This window comes from Sceloporus occidentalis, unplaced genomic scaffold, assembly GCF_023333645.1.
Source record: "Sceloporus occidentalis isolate IW3139 unplaced genomic scaffold, rSceOcc1.0.p SCAF_20, whole genome shotgun sequence".
Classification (NCBI taxonomy): Eukaryota; Metazoa; Chordata; class Lepidosauria; order Squamata; family Phrynosomatidae; genus Sceloporus; species Sceloporus occidentalis.
Genome location: NW_028317000.1, coordinates 14,930,852 through 14,947,676, shown reverse-complemented (window position 1 = coordinate 14,947,676; position 16,825 = coordinate 14,930,852). Strand labels below are relative to the sequence as shown.

General features: G+C 51.9%; 1 protein-coding gene across 1 annotated transcript; it reads right to left on the bottom strand.

Moving 5' to 3' along the window:
- Positions 1-5,060: 5,060 nt before the first annotated feature.
- On the bottom strand, positions 5,061-9,012 carry LOC149302157 (relaxin-3 receptor 2-like). Its single transcript, XM_089483618.1, has 3 exons — positions 8,875-9,012; positions 7,379-7,534; positions 5,061-6,335 (listed from the first exon to the last, which is right to left on the bottom strand). The coding sequence occupies exons 1-3, from the start codon at positions 9,010-9,012 to the stop codon at positions 5,061-5,063; spliced, it is 1,569 nt and encodes a 522-aa protein (XP_089339744.1).
- Between the last annotated feature and the right edge of the window lie 7,813 nt (positions 9,013-16,825).

Here is a 16,825-nt window from a genome sequence, read left to right as displayed (position 1 = left end):
ATCCGGTTGTTGTATGTTCTCTATGCATTTTCCTTTTCTCGCCTGTCCCTCGTGCAAAACAGCACGGAGGTGTTTCTTGATGGTGAGGTCCTCCGTCTACGTCCGTATCGGTGCAGCTTTGAGTCACCTGCCTAATGTCTAATGTTTGGGACTCTCCTCTCTCAAGCTCTCTGGTCATGGCCAGGTTAAGTCATGCTCAGGTGGCTCCTTGGGCTGATGGCACAATGGGGTTGTGACACACTGCTGGAGGTGGAGGGTGTGAGGAGAGGACAGACAGGGGCCTCTGGCTTGCATGAAACACCAGGCAAAGCCGGGCTCTTCCAACCTGGCCCCACATTGGGTTGCCCACCGTTTCTGGCCATGGCAACCCAACGCGTCTACATCTTGGCCACCTTGGCTTGGGCCCTCCTGGTCATGCCGCTTTGGTTCGGGGCAGCCGATAGCCTGAAGCCCTGCTACCAACAGCAGCCCCGCCTGAAGCCCTGCTACCAACAGCAGCCCCGTCGCCACATCCCCCCGCAACCGGACACCCTTTTGTGGCAGGAGGATTGGGTACCCCTCATGATCCTTCTAGGCGGGTTCTGCGCGATGGCGTGGTGCATCCATTTCCTCGCCTACAACGTCCACCAAAGGGGCTCCCAGGAATTGCCGCAGCTGCCCAGCGAGGAAGAAGCGGTGCCAGAGCTCCACGTGAGTCTCGGGGGGGGGAGGTGGCATGGGAAAGGGAAGCCATGCCAAGGCTTGGAGAAGAGGAAGAGGTGCCCAGCGGAGAGGGCCGTAAAACTAGGCAGGTATTCAGACATAACCCAGGTAGAATCAGGGGGTCCATTCACAGTATGAGAAGAATCCAGGTTAGTCCCTTGATGTTCACATTCACCCCGAATGTACATGGTGCACTTTTTTAGACTAACAAGGAACAAGTTGGGTTGTTAGGGTTATTTTTCTTCTTCTTCTTAAAGCAACGTTCCAGACACTTGCTAATTTAAGCCTAACATATTTTCTCCTCCGGACAGGAGACCCAAAAAGAAATGAGCCGGCTTTTGTTCCGAGCGGAGAGTAACACGTCAAACCTTGGCATTGGGAACCAGCCAAGGATGGAAAACCAACAAGAGGCAAGTGAAGGGTTGAAAAGCATGATGGATCTGGAGAGAAAAAGTAAGAGCAGCAACCTGGTGGATGAAAGGACTGGAAGCGTTCTCCAACTGGATACGAAAGCGACGAGCCAGAACCTAGTTCCTGAGAGGTCTAGAAGTATTATCCAACTGCAAACGAAAGCGACAAGCCAGAGCTTAGCTTCTGAGAGGTCTCCAAGCACCATCCAACTGGAGAAGAAAGCCACCAGCAAGAGTTTCACTCCTGAGACATCTCCAAGCACCATCCAACTGGAGAGGAACGCCGCCAGCAAGAGCGTAGTTTTTGAGAGGTCTCCAAGCACCATCCAACTGGAGAGGAAAGCCACCAGCAAGAGTTTCACTCCTGAGACATATCCAAGCACCATCCAACTGGAGAGGGATGCCACCAGCAATAGCTTCGTTTTTGAGTGGTCTCCAAGCACCATCCAACTGGAGAGGAAAGCCACCAGCAAGAGTTTCGCTCCTGAGATGTCTCCAAGTGCCATCCAACTGGAGAGGAAAGCCACCAGCAAGAGTTTTGTAAGCCAAAGGATGCCGTCCGTGACCCAACTGTTAAACAACATGACGGTTGAGAAGGTTGGGAGCGTCACGCAACTGGAGAGCAACCTCGAAAGCCAACTGGGAAGTCGAGTCACGGCAGAGAGGAGCAGAGGAGTGACCTTCTTCCGGGAAGAACTTGAGGTGGTCCCTCAAAGGTCTGGCCAAGCTGAAGAAGACAACAACCCGTCGCTGTGGAGCTTCATGGAGAAGGAACTAGAGAGCCTCCTGAAGGCCCTTCGCCTTCACCAACCCACCCAAAGCATGGCCCCAGTTGAGAAGGAGACTCCCGGTCCCTCCACCGAGGATAAGGCAGTGGGAACGGAGCTAGAGATGCCGTGTCCCTTGGCTCCGGAGACATCACCAAGGCCTCCAGTTGAGTTGCCTTCAGACTCTCCAAGAACGGAGGAGAACCAACCTGTGATGCAGCTGATCATCTGTGAGCTCCCCAGAAGTTGGAGCAGAAGCCGGAGTCCCCCTAACAGCCGTGGCCGCGGCCGGAAGCGGAGATGCACCAGCCGAAAGCGCAAATAAACTCTGCAAAGAGAGAGAGATAGTGGCATGTTTGTTTTCAAAGGAAGGCTTGAAAAAGGCCCAAGGGTGGTCCCTGTCCTGCATCCTTCCTCTGTCCCAAAACTACTTAAACATTGTGCGTTTGGGAAAAGTTCCTTTTAGGAATCTAGAATCGCTCCAGCGCTCATGTTTGGGGAGGACACAGTCTCCGTATCCATGCGGCTTTGAGTCGCCTGCCAATTGATGGCGACTCTAAAACAGAATTCACAAAGTTGTTAGCTACAAGAATTTGGGAAGAAATAGTTTTTTTGGAAAAGATATGTCTTTTTAGTACGTCGTCCGGCTGGAGCAAGGGCTTGTAGCTCCACAAAAGGGCAAGGAAGGCAGTTAAGGGCTGCACTGCAGAAATAATCCAGTTGGGCACCACTTTGACTGCCATGGCTCCATGTTTAAATCCTGGGATTTGTGGTTTGTTAGGGCACCAGAGCTCCCTGACAGAGAAGGTGAAACATCACCCCATACTACAAATCTCAGCATCCCATAGCATTAAGCCACAACGTCTAAAGCGGTCTCAAACTGCATTATTTCTACAGTGTAGATGCAGCTATATGGCAAGACGGCTATGGGTTTTTTGGTTGTGCTGTTTAGCCCAAATAATCTTTTGGGCATTTAAACCAACGGAAGAAGATAGGCTGCGGAAGGCAACAGTTATTTTCCACCGGATGAAACCAAAAAGGTTTCTTTCCACAAAACAAAGCACGCTAACAATTGCTGTTATATAACTACTTGGCGGCTGTTGTGAGCAACCTCATTGGTGCAAAAGCCATATCAAATCAAAGGTTATAGTTATGTAAACCTATAACCCAGCAAGTTTATATAGTTACTGGTTATACTTTCTTGCCAAGGAAATGGGGTATAGCCGCCCATGTCTGGTTTTGTCCCTTTTCTCCTCCCTTGCAATAACACTGCCGCTGTTGTGTGCCTACAAACCATTATGACAACCCTACGGAGAACCTGTCTTAGCGTTTTCTCTGCAAGATTTGCATAGAGGGGACCTTGCTCTGAGGCTGAGAGAGTGTGTCTTGTCCAAAACCACCCAATGGGTTTTCATGACTAAGCAGGGATTCGAACCCTGGTCTTCCAGACTCAAAAAGTCCAGCACTCAAACCAATTCACCACACTGACTCTGCAATACATTGCAATGGAATGCCTTAATCTCTTAATATCAAACTGGACAATAATTTCCTAGCTTGGTTTACAGAATGACATTGGCTACTTCTGCACTGCAGAAATAATCCAGTTTGACACCACTTTAACTTGCATGGCTGAAGGCTATGGGATTCTGGGACTTGCAGTTCTGGAAGACGTTAGCCTTTTCTACCAGAGAGCTCTGGTGCCGCAGCAAACTACAAAGCCCAGGTTTCCATAGGATGGAGCCACGGCAGTTCAAGCAGCGTCAAAACTGCATTAATTTTGCAATGCGGCAGTAGCTCGAAAGGTTAATAAAAGGGGGAAACGACTGCCAATGCTATTCTATGGAGTTAGGAGAATGGAGGGGAGTCCAGTCCATGAAGGTGCCAATGCATCTCAATATAGATCGTCCTATTCTCGTCCTTCCAGGGGACAATTATTTTATGACAGTCACAAAGGAAATAATAAAACTGAATGTTTCTTTTACAAAACCCACAACCGTTACCTGGGTTTTTCCCAAAAAAATTGTGTTTGTACAGAAAAGGAAAACACAGCGGAGGATGATCCGGATTATTGGCCCAGATGATCTCAAGGAGAAGGATTTAATTTTCCATGTTTGTCAGGAAATTGAGCCCCGTATCAAATGATAATAAAAAAGAGCAGATAGGCAGACAATCCAAATAACTAAATTACTCTAGATTACGGGTCGTGATTCAGAGACTCATTGCCCTAAACTGAGCACAATCCATTCTGCACATTTGAAGTCTAAAATAGCCCCAAAGGACGGGATCAGAATCCAAAACCCAGAATCCCACGCTGCAGAATTAGTGCGGTTTGATGCCACTTTAACTGCCATGGCTCAGTGCCATACAATCCTGTGTGGTATTTCTCCATTGGAGAGCCCTGGTGCCACAGCAAACCACACATCCCAGTGTTTCATAGTCTGGAGCCACAGCATTAAAACCGGTGTCAAACGGCATTCATTCTGCAGACATGTCCATCCACATTCGGTCCAATACGATTCCACACATGGTTTCAACCTGCTTTCAGCTCTCCACGCCATTCGCCAGGCGGTAGATACGTAAACAGAAAGGGGTGAGAAAGTTCACCGCTCATAAAAGTTTGGTGGCACGAAAAATGAACAAACACAAAAATTGCGACCTTCAGACTTTATGGGCTGTTTTGCATCAACATTAAATGCCATTGCAAACTATACAATCACAGCACTCTGCTTTCCCTTTGGCAACATCCTGAGATTTGTAGTTTGCGGAGGCATTTGAGCTGCATAAAGGTCTATGCTGGGCTTTGTAGTTTTGTCCTTGCTGGTCATTGACCGAATAAAACATATCTATCTATCAAGGAGAACAGGAATCCCCAACCAGTTTGGCCAACAGTCAGGAATTGTGGGAGTTGCTGTCCAAAACATCTGGAGGACCAAAGTTTGCCCTAGGTTGATAAAGATGATGATATATTATCGCAAACCGACCATGAAACGCAGACAATACAAATGCTAAAATGCTGATAATAATCATAGCACGGAACCATGGCAGTTAAAGCAGTGTCAGGCTGCATTGTTTCTGCAATGCAGACGCAGCTTCGGCGGAAGCGATCCCAATCCAGATTTCTTTGGAGCCTTTGCCCCAGAGTCACTCAGGGGTAAGTGGAAAGGTGACTCAGCCGTTGGGTTCACATTGGCATTTCCAACCCCGGTATCACCGCTACCTGGGCATCTAGATGGCCTTCCTTGGGTCCTGGGTTGTCAGTCAAGGAGAAAGTGGAGAAAGCTTCCTTCTCTCCGCTTTGAGTTTTGCTCCGGTTTTCCAGCGAACTCAGGGGCAAAACGACGATGCCTTCCTCCCAAACCGGGTGAGAAGAAAAATACTGGTAGGAAGAGGCCACTGAGGAGAGCCTCCGAAACGTGGCCTTCACGGCCTCCCGAAACTCATGGCGTATCAAACAGTAGAGGATGGGGTTCAGGCAGCTGCTGGCGTGCGCCAAGCAAGCAGTGAGGGGGAAGAGGTACGCGTGGACGAAATAGAAGGCGTTCCCCATGGGCACCATCTTGAATTTGACCAGGACCCCCCAGAACGTCAAGACGTGGTTGGGGAACCAGCAGACAAAGAAACAGCCGACCACCAAGCGCACCGTCGTGGCAACTTGCCTCTGCCTCCTTTGGTTGTTGCCAGAGATGGGGTGGACCCTGAGGAAGCGGAGGAGGAGGAGGTAGGAGGTCAAGATGATGGCCAACGGGACCACAAAGGTGAAGACCACCCTCTGGAGCTGGTAGACGCCCAAGAGAGACGGCGTGGGGAACTTGAAAAGGCACAACTCCACACCAGCAACATCCACCACGGTTGTATAGACGGCGGTAGGTACGGCGGCTCCCACGGCTAGGACCCAAAGGGCCAAAGTGATCCATGTGGCCCCCCGAGCGGTCATCCTCGAGCTGTCCTTGATGGCCGAAGCCACGGACCAGTAGCGCGTGACGCTCATGGCGGTGAGCAAGAAGACGTTGGCGTAGACGCACAGGACGGTCAGGGAGGGGATGACCTTACACATGGCCAGCCCGAACGTCCAGCTGAAATCCAACGCCGTCTCTGTCGCCCAGAAGGGAAGGGTCAAGGAGAACTGGAAGTCGGCCGCCGCTAGACCAAAGACAAAAACGTTGATGGCCGGCATGGGTCGGATCTTGTGGGTCCGGATCAGGTACATCACCAGACCGTTTCCCAACAGCCCCATTGCACAGACCAGCAAGTAGACCACCGTGATGACCATCCTCAAGCCAAAGGAAACATCTGAAGGGACGAAGGGGTCACCATCTCCAGCAAAGCCAAAGCCTTCTTGTGAGGACCAGTTCCAGAGCCGGGGATCAGGGGTGGTGCGGTTGTTCCAACCAAGTTTCCGCAGTCCGCTCTCTTCCATCTTTGCAAAAACAAGAGGACTAGCCGAGGGATGCTTCTGCTAGTCTACAATTGGGAAAACGTTGCCCATCAAATCACCCAAAATTGGCAATACTCCATGAAACCGGGGAGTTGCTATAGCTGGAACGGACACTTGCGTTTGCGCTGGTCCAACAGAAAACAGTCCCAAACAACGGAATATTATTTTGCATGTGAGAATGAGGGGGGGTGGGGGGTGGGATTGCCTTGTAAACCAAAGTCTGTTATTTGAGAAATCTTCTATCCTTGCCCATCATGGCCAATGAAGAGAAGCAAGATGCTGGACTCACCAACGATGGCTCTTTCTTCAGAACTGGCAGGTCCTTTGCGACGCTTTCTCTGCCTTAGGTGAGTCTCCGTCTGTTCCTAAAGGAAGGATGGAAGGATTTAATCTGCAGAGGGAAGGTTCTTACCACGCCTGGCCTGAAGATCAAGGACAGCCCCTACTTATGACCAGGTTTTATTTTCCTTGGACTTTGCTACTTCCTAGACAACTTCGTTTGGGGGAAGCAGCGGCAAAGGAGGAGGCCTGACCAAAACAGAATAGAGTGGTGTTATTACTTCACTTGCTCTAGACATTACACATACATCCAGCCTAGAATCACATTGGCCTTTTTAGCTGCTGCGTCACGCTGTCGACTCGTGTCCCCGAAGCCCCAACAGTCAGGAATACTGGGAGCTGCAGTCCAAAAGACCCGGAAGGCCACAGATGGGTTGAGAGGATAACGTAGGACCGCGCTTCTTTCTGCGCATGCGCAGCTCCCATCCCCTCGCCCCTCCCACCCCCTCAGAATACGCATGTGCTGAGCCATTTGCCGGAATGTGCCTGCGCATAATGAGGCTGCGTTGCCTGGGCAACGACGGCGAGGCCTTCAAACACAGAGGCAGCACAGCCTCCGCCATTTTGCTGAGGAGGCCTAAGCGTCAACAGCGAGTCAGGTGACCATGGCCAGACAAAGGCTCCTCCTTCTTTCCACGGCGGTTTCCGTTTCCGTCCTCTTTTCGTTGCTGGAGGTCAAGGGAGGGCTCCCGCGATGGAGGGAGCGCAGCTGGGGAGAGTTCTACCTTCTGCTCTCGGTCTTGTTCGGGAGCCAGGTCACAACCGTCACGCTCCTGGTCCTGGATGTGTTTTCGAAGAAGGGGCAGAAGTTGATGGCGACGGTCGGGACTCAGACCGAGAGCGAGGACCTGGAGGAGGAATCCGGGGATGGAGACTGGGCCCTGGAAGAAGAAGAGGAAGAAGAAGAAGAAGAAGAAGAAGAGGATGAGGAAGAAGCACCAGGCGAGGAAGACGAAGAGGAGGTGCGCGCTGACGTCGAATGGCTTCTCGGCCAGCAATTGGAGCAGAGGATGAGGCCCGAGGAGCCAGACCCACCGCCCAGGCCTGCCTTTCGGGGCTAGCAGCCAGGGTCCCGGCCTGGCCCTCGCTCCCCAGCATCGAAGACGCACTTGGGTTAAACAAGGCAGTGCCCCCCCCCAAAGAATTTTGAATTGGTTTAATTTAAAGAAACGTTGTAAAGGGTTATTCATTCTGTTGCAAAACCTCAGCCATAACGCAGTTCCTGGGAGTGACAGTTTGCCCTCGCGGTTAAAATGAATTAAAAAGGGGGAATAATCTGGAGGGGGAAAAAAGGGACCGGAAGCAGTCCCAGCGGAGGAGGAGGAGGAGAGGCCATCTTTCAAAAGCACAGAACCCTTTGAAAGCCAGGGACGGAGGAGGAGAAGATGTCGGAGACCAAGAGGGAATGAACGCTCCTCAACGTCGAATGGGTTCTCGGCCAGGAATTGGAGCAGGGAATGAGGCCAGCAAGGCTAGCAGCCATCATCCCAAAAGGTGACTTTGGAAACCGATGACCTTCTCCCTCTTGGTTTTGTTTGCTTTGTTTCGTTCCAGTTCGCTTTTAGGAATAAGCAGAGGCTGGCTAGCTTTGGCGCAAGGAAGAAGAGTCGTCATCTTGGGAACCCACTCTGCCCTCAGCATTGCACTGCGCAATGGCCTTCTGCATTCCCCTTCTCATCCTCCTTTTGGGAAGGAAAGATGCCAAGAGACCAGTGACACCAGTACAGCCAGCAACCTCCACCCAGCTCTTTCAGACCAAGCGTTGCTTCCGACTGGCCCCCGCTTCCAGTGATGTTGGAAATCTATGACGTTTTCTCTCTTGTGTATCTTGCTTTGTTTGCCAATGGTATTTCGTTCAAGTCCGCCGGAATAAGGACCTTGGGAATAAGCAAGGTTTGGCGCAAGGAAGAAGAGCTGTCATCTTGGGAGCCCAGTGTGCCCTCAGCGCACTGCGCAATGGCCTTCTGACTTCCCCTTCTCCTCCTCCTCCTTTTGGGAAGGAAGGATGCGCAGAGGGCTTGGAGGGTTAAAAAGCCACAACCTCCAAACCCCATTCGGAAAGCGCCTGGCATTTCGTTTCCCTTATGCTTAGGGAAAAGAAGAAGGGAGGCAGTGCCAACCAGACCTCCTTGGCCGCTTCTTCAAAACGTCTTTTCTCAACCTAGCCATGTTTGTTAATGGCTTTGCAAGCGAGGGCCGTGTGCCATCCGTTCGGTGGTACCTTTGGCACGTCGCCATCTTGGATTGTCGCGACACTTGTGTCGTTTGGCCTTGTGCTTTTCCTGACCCTCCTCCTCTGCGCAGAGGCCTCTGTTTCCGCTTTCCTCTCGGCGCTTTCCACCTTTTCCCCCTCCACCATCTTTGTTTGGGACGCATCAACTGGCTGAATTAAAACAACAACAACAACAACAACAAAATGGGTCTCTTCTGCTTTTTGTGATGTTTGGGAATCACTGTCCAATGGAATCCTGGGGTTTGCAGTTTGCTGTGGGGCCAGAGATGTCCAACACAGAATGACTGTTATCGTTACTATACTATTAATAATAATAATAATAATAATAATAATAATAATAAAATTTTAATTTATATACCGCCCTTCCATCAGATCAGGGCGGTTCACAGCAATTAAAAATACAAACAATAAACATTAAAATCATACAAACAATTACATAAAAGATAAAAACAAAAGGCCCCAGGTTAGCCAATCCCGTTGCCAGTGCGGCGGGGGGGGCCTATAGGACCTTATTCAGGGAATGCAATCCCAAACAGGTAGGTCTTCAAGTCCCGTCTGAATTGGGCCAGGGAGGTAGCTGAGCGGAGCTCTATGGGCAGCGTGTTCCAAAGGGCCGGGGCGGCGATGGAAAATGTCCTCCTGGTAGTGGAGACAAACCTCGCCCCGGGAACCCTAAGTAATTGCTGCCCAGATGTTCTGAGGGTGTGGGGCGGAATGTATGGGGAGAGGCGGTCCTTCAGGTATCCTGGGCCCAGGCCATTTAGGGCTTTATAGGTCATTACCAACACCTTATATTGTGCCCGGAAGCGAATGGGCAGCCAGTGGAGATCTTTTAATACCGGTGTTATATGGCTGGCCCTGGACGTACCAGTGACCAGCCTGGCTGCCATGTTCTGCACCATTTGTAGCTTACAGGTTTGGTATAAGGGTTGCCCCATGTAGAGTACATTGCAGAAGTCCAGTCTCGAGGTTACCAGAGCATGTACCACAGTTTCAAGGTCCCTCTGGGTCAGGTATGGGCGCAGCTGGCGAATAAGCCGAAGCTGATAGCAGGTGTTCTTGACCGTCGCATTCACCTGAGCAGTCAGGTGAAGCGATGAGTCAAGAAGCACCCCCAGACTGCGCACGGAGTCCTTCACAGGGAGTGTGACCGCATTCAGGACAGGTGGAACCACCGCCATTCCTGGACCAGGGGAACCTATCACAAGTACCTCCGTTTTCTCTGGATTCAGCTTGAGTCGGTTTTCCCTCATCCAGCCCATTACTGACTCCAGACAGGCCACGAGAGGAGAGACGCCATCCTCAGTCACTGCATCAGTCGGAGACATAGAGAAGACTATCTGGGTGTCATCAGCGTACTGATAACCCCGCGCCCCATGTCTCCGGATGATCTCTCCCAGCGGTTTCATGTAAATGTTAAATAGCATGGGAGACAGAATGGCTCCTTGAGGGACCCCAGTTTTAAGGGCCCTCTCGTCGGAGCACACGTCTCCCAGCTGCACCATCTGGGACCTCCCGGAGGTAGGACCGGAACCACTGGAGCGCAGTGCCCCCGATTCCCACCTCTGCCAGGCGCCCCAGAAGGATACCATGGTCTATGGTATCGAAAGCCGCTGAGATGTCCAAGAGCACCAACAGGGACACGCTTCCCCTGTCGATGCCCAGACGGAGATCATCGACCAAGGCGACCATGGCCGTCTCAACCCCGTAACCCGCCCGAAAGCCAGTTTGAAATGGGTCCAGATAATCCGTTTCATCCAAGACCGCCTGAAGCTGCATTGCAACCGCCCTCTCGATCACCTTCCCCAAAAATGGCAGCAGTGAAACTGGCTGATAATTATTATATACCAGGGGGTCGAGGGAGGGCTTTTTTAATAAAGGTTTTACGATGGCCAATTTAAGATCGGATGGAAATTGCCCATCCCTCAAGGATGTATTAATAATCCGGCGTAACAATAAAGTCACAGCCGGTCCCTCCTGGGCTGCTAGCCACGAGGGGCAGGGATCGAGAGAGCAGGTTGTCTTCCGAACACTTCCGAGGATCTTGTCCACATCCTCGGTACTTACCAACTCAAACCGATCCAGTTTAATAAGGTCCACGGAGGCCCTGGATACCTCTACTCTAGGTTCTGCCTGAATGTCGGCGTTAAGACCTTCCCTTATCCAAGAAGTTTTATCCGCGAAGAAGTTGTTAAATTGGTCACAGCAGGCCTTAGAAGGTTCAAGGATCTGGTTCAGGGCAGGAGGGAGCTGAGTTAGCTCCCTGAGTACCCTGAACAACTCTGCTGGACGCGACTCCGCGGACGCAATACGAGCACCATAGAACGAATTCTTTGCTGCTCGTATCGCCTCTCCGTAGTCCTCTAACAGTTGGGCTAGGAGTGTCTTGTCGTCTAAGCGAAGGTGTTTCCGCCAACGGTACTCTAGCCGTCGCAGCTCCCGCTTCCTTGCCCGGAGATCTTCCGTATACCAGGGCTTGCACTTGGAAGCGGGTCTGAGAGGGCGCTTGGGAGCGATGCTGTGTATAGCCCTCGAGAGACCGGTATTCCAGATACCAGTCAGGGCATCAACAGAGTCGCCGTCACTTCCAACCATGTATCCCTCTAGGGCTTCCTGGAACCTTTTGGGTTCCATTAGCCTTCGAGGGTGGACCATCCTAATAGGTCCACCACCCCCGGGAGGGATCTGGGTAGAGACCTTGATGTCCACCTCAACCAGGAAATGATCCGTCCATGGCAGGGGGGAAATATTAGTTATTTCCGCCCACGGATTATTCGCATCCGAACAGAAGACCAAATCAAGCGTATTACCCGCGCAATGCGTAGGACCTGAAATCAGCTGGGACAGGCCCATGGCTGCCATGGTATCCATGAATTCGCGAGCTGCACCGGGTGGAACATAGGTGGCCGTGAGGGAGATGTTGAAGTCGCCCAGGACAAGGAGCCTGGGCGTCTCCAGCATCAGTTCAGCGACCAGCTGTGTCAGCTCGTTAAGGGAGTCCGTTAGCGCATGGGGTGGCCGATACACCAACAGAATCCCTAGACTGTCCCTCGCTTTTAGGGTCAGGTAAATACACTCAATGTAGGACGTCTGTCGGATGTGGTTCCTGGTGAGGGACACGGTGTTCCTATGTATCAAGGCCACACACACACACACCCCGCCCACCTAACCTGGGCTGGTCCTTCACCGAGAACCCAGCAGGCAGGGCCTGAGCCCACACAGCATCCCCTTCAGGCCCAAGCCAGGTCTCGGTAATGCAAGCCAGATCGCAACTTCGGTCCTCCAGCAAATTGTGGAGGATGTGGGTCTTGTTGTTGATCGATCTGGCATTGCACAGGAGCAGCGACAGGGTTTGTGGCACGGTTGGAGTGACCCTCAGGTCCCTTGGGTTGGGAGAGGGACAGGAAGGGGAGATAGATATGAAGCATCGATCTCGCCTTCCCCTGGAACGCAAGTCCCTCCTCCCACCGCCATACCTCCCCCTGCCCCACACAACCTCAATAGGAGCTCCGCTCAAAGTGATGTTATCCCCTTCCTCCCCAGCCCATGCATCCCCCGCGTCCATGACCTCCCCCCCACCCTACACCAGCAATTTAAAGAGCAGAGGTTAGCCACCACAGGCATCCTCTGCTCTAAGCTAACCCACAACCTCCCAAGCCCAGTAAAAACTGCGCAGCTGCGCAACTGCGGAGTCCCGCAACGGAGGCCCTTCAGTCCGTGGGCGGCACTCCCGGGGCGGTGCGCAGATGCGCACCTCCGACACCCCGGGAGGAGGCCGCCCGGCAGAGGCGCGGCTCTGGCTGCGGAGTCCGGCGAGAAGGCGGAGGGGGCGTGGCAGGAAGGTCCGGGCATCCGGCTTTTAAGCTCGCCGCTCTCACCTGGCGAGCACTCTCCCTGCCTTCCCCCCAGGAGTCTTTAAAGGGCCCGCTCCCAGCTGCCGCAAAGCGCCAAAACAGCCAACACAAGAGTCCCTCAACGGAGGCCCTTCAGTCCGTGGGCGGCACTCCCGGGGCGGTGCGCAGATGCGCACCTCCGACACCCCGGGAGGAGGCCGCCCGGCAGAGGCGCGGCTCTGGCTGCGGAGTCCGGCGAGAATATTATTATTATTAAGCTTTGTTTATATAGCACTGTAAATTTACACAGCGCTGTACACAGAATCGGCTAAAATAGATAAACTAAACCGTCCTGCGGCGTACGTTCTACGAAAATAATTAAATATAATACATATTAGTACATGTTAACCCTCAATACAAAATAAGGCAGAAAACGGATTAAAACAGAATCATAGAATCGTAGAGTTGGAAGAGACCCCAAGAAGGGCCCTGATCCAGTCCAGCCCCCTTCTTCTGCCATGCAGGAAATCACAATCAAAGCATCCCCATTGACAGATGGCCATCCAGCCTCTGCTTAAAGACAGCCTCCAAAGGAGACTCCATCTTTCTAAGGCAGCATCTTCCACTATCAAACAGCCCTGACTCTCAGCAGGTTCCTCCTAATGTTGAGCTGGAATCTCTTTTCTTGCAGCTTGCATCCATTGCTCCATTCAATCCTAGTCTCTGGAGCAGCAGAAAACAAGCTTGCTCCCTCCTCAATATGACATCCCTGCAAATATTTAAACAGGGCTCTCATATCACCTCTTAACCTTCTCTTCTCCAGGCTAAACATCCCCAGCTCCCTGAGTCTTTCCTCATAGGGATTCATGGTTTCCAGGCCCTTCACCATTTTAGTCTCCCTCCTTTGGACACATGGCTCCAGTTTCTCAATGTCCTTTTTGGATTGTGGCAACCAGAACTGGACACAATATTCCAGGTGGGGCCTGACCAGAGCAGAATACAGTGGCACTATTACTTCCCTGGATCTAGACACTAGACTTCTATTGATGCAGCCTAGAATCGCATTGGCCTTGTTAGCTGCTGCATCACACTGTTGACTCATGTTCAATTTATGGTCTACTTGGACTCCCAAATCCCTTTCATTCAACCAGGTCTCCCCCATAATCCTATACCTGCGCATTTCATTTTTCTGCCCTAAGTGCAGTACCTTACATTTCTCCGTGTTCAATGCTTTGGCTCAGCTTTCAAGTCCATTCAGGTCGTTTTGAATCTGGATCCTGTCCTCTGGAGTATTAGCTACTCCTCCTAGTCTGGTGTCATAAATCACATCAGATAACAATCGCATAATGCCTGGGACGCTTCCCTGAACAGCGGAGAAGGCGAGAGGCATCTTGCGAAACTACGAAGCCCAGCATCCCAGCATCGTATAGACTTCATGCAGCTCCAGTGCCTCCATGAACTGCAAATCTCAGGAAGCCATAGCTGGATCCCAAAGACATGGTCACAGACCAGGGCCTCTAGTTTAGGGTTTCCCCAGGCCCTGAGGTTTCTTCATATATATATATATATGTGTGTGTGTGTGTGTGTGTGTGTGTAATTGTACATATATATTTGTTCATGTGTAGGTATATATACTTGCATATGTGTTTGCATATATATATATATACACACAGACATATATATAATATACATGACATATATACATATGTATATGCATGTGTGTATGTATATATGCTTGTGTGTGTGTGTGTGTGTGTATATATATACATACATAGATATGTGTATGTGTACATGTATATATCCATGCATATATGTGTGCATATATATATATATACTGTATATATATGATTTATGTGTATTTATATACGCATCGATATGAGTGTATGTGTGTGTATGTACATCTGCATGTTAGGGCTAGGACCAACAACTATGTACAATGTGCATAGACACTAATAGGCAATAATTGAGGCGACTGACTGAGGCGCTCGCGCAGCCTAACCCGCCCTCCGCCAATCAGGCGCCTCGCCGAGGAGCGCTCAGCCAATGGGAAACCGCCTCCGGCCAGAGCAGCACCGCCCACTCCCACCAATTAGGTTGAGACAGAGGACGACCGAGGCTTTTCTCCGCCCCCTCCTTTCCCCTCGCCCGTCGGCGCCCCGCCCACCTCTCACTATACGCGTGCGTCCTTCGCCCCTCCCTCCTTTCTGATAACGCGCACGCGCGTGCGCAGAGTGAGAGTGAGGAGGAGGAGAGGGCGGGGGAGCGAGGGAGCGCGTTGCCTGGGTGACGAGGAGGCCTTCATAGACACACACAACACGCATGCGTGGAGCTGTTTGGCGGCGCGCGCGTGCGCACTGCAGAGCGAGGCTGAGGCGGGAGCGCGTGGCCTGGGTGACGTTGAGGAGGCCTTTCTTGCTGGTCTGCCATTTTGCTGTGGATTGAGGCCTAGGTGCCAGGAGCGGCGCCTCCGCCGTCACTGCCGCCATGCGCCCCTGGACGGCTATCTACCTCTTCTCGTTCCTGTTCATCACAAGCGTCTTGTGGGCCATGCTCCGGCTGCTGTGCTGCTGCCTGACCGAGGAAGGGCGCGAGCAGCTGAACAGAGAGCTCCAGGGGTACCTTTCGGCGCTGGTGGACGCAGCCGTGGTCATCTGCGTCATGGTGGCCTTTGAACACGTCTTCTGGGTGAAGGGGCGCCTGGACCTTGACAGAGCGGAGGAAGAGGAGGCGGCGGCGGTGACGGTGGCCACGCAGACGGAGAGCCAGCCCCCGGAGGACGGAGGAGGCCAAGGGGGAGAAGCGCTCCTCTACATCGAAAGGCTCCGGGAGATCTGGCTGGCTGACTGGCCCCTTGTCCGCGAATCCGAGCAGCGCAGGAGCCTGGCGGCCGCCAGGGGCCTAGCTGGGTCCCCCCCGGAAGGGGCTCCGTCCTGTTAAATCCAAGGCCCTCCCAAGAGGGAGGAGGAGGAGGAGAAGAAGAAGCCCTCGTTCAGCTTCAGAGAACCGTTTTCCAGTTGTTTTAATTGTTCACTACGTTGCAAATGTTTTGCCCCATTGGGAAGCCTCTGCTGTTCCAAAGTTTCCCCTCAAGCGTTAAAAAGGAATCATCTAGAGGAAAAAGGGACCGGAGGAGGCCATTTTGCGAAGGCCGTTTGCGCAGAACCTTCGCCACTGCGGTCCCTCCGTTGCAGCCTCCTGGCTTTCTGGCGCGACTTCAGCCTCAACACACTTCCAAGGCTGTGTTTTTCCCATCTAAAAGGACCACAAATGTGTCCCTTCCGAAATCGAACGGCGTGGGGACCGCTCACTTCCATCCAAGGCCTAGGCTTCCAGTCATTCCCTATTTCAACAAGAGGCCTTTCAAGGCAGGGAGCCCTGACGCCGCTTTGGAGCTGGGCCTGTGTAATGTCTCCAGAAGAGGAGGCAGCGGCGTTCGACGTAGAGTTTGTTAATAGCCTTGGAAGCAAGGGCTGTTTGTCGTCCGTTCGGTTGCAAGCGACAGGCAGCCATCTTGGGTTGTGTTTGTTTGGAAGGCATCAAACAGCAGAATTGAAACGACAACGACAACAGCAACAATAAAATGCGCAAAATGTTTTTATAAACCCTTTATTCCAGGTCCGTTGTGCTTTTTGTGAGCATAAGGCAAGGGTTGGCGTAACGCCGGGGCAAAGGTCTGGTTTGCGCACCCCACAGTCATAGCGCTGTTATTCCACTTTAACTGCCACGGTTGTGGTCCCAAGGTCCAGGGGCCAATTAGCCCAAACTGTTGCCTATGATGTTGGGGTTGTATTAATTAATTAATACATCAATTAATCTATACAGAGGTCCCTACTCAGTGACTTTGGGCCCATTGATATAATAGCTAAATAAACCAGATATAGAACCAAAGTGACCAAGATTAAAACGCATTCGCCTCATAAACTAGCTTTGCTGGCCTTCCTTCTTTACTTAAGCGTTGCTTCTGGGAGTTGGGAGTTTGTTGTGGGGCTCCGACTCCCAGAATTCCATAGCCATGAGCCAGAAAAGAGTTAAAGCCGTGCCAAACCGGGTTATAGTTTCTCCAGTGTGGATGCAGCCTAAGAGTGTCTTGAACCTCTGCTCTATCC

What these genes read in the sequence shown, in the direction of transcription:
- LOC149302157 (XM_089483618.1), bottom strand. Translation starts at nt 9,012, where the DNA reads ATGGTGGAGGGGGAAAAGGTGGAAAGCGCCGAGAGGAAAGCGGAAACA. An exon ending in AAGATGGCGACGTGCCAAAG is followed by an intron (nt 7,535 to 8,874) that starts GTACCACCGAAC and finishes TTCTTCTTCCAG; the next exon opens with GGCCCAGTCTCCATCCCCGG. An exon ending in AACAAGACCGAGAGCAGAAG is followed by an intron (nt 6,336 to 7,378) that starts GTAGAACTCTCC and finishes ATTGTAGACTAG; the next exon opens with CAGAAGCATCCCTCGGCTAG.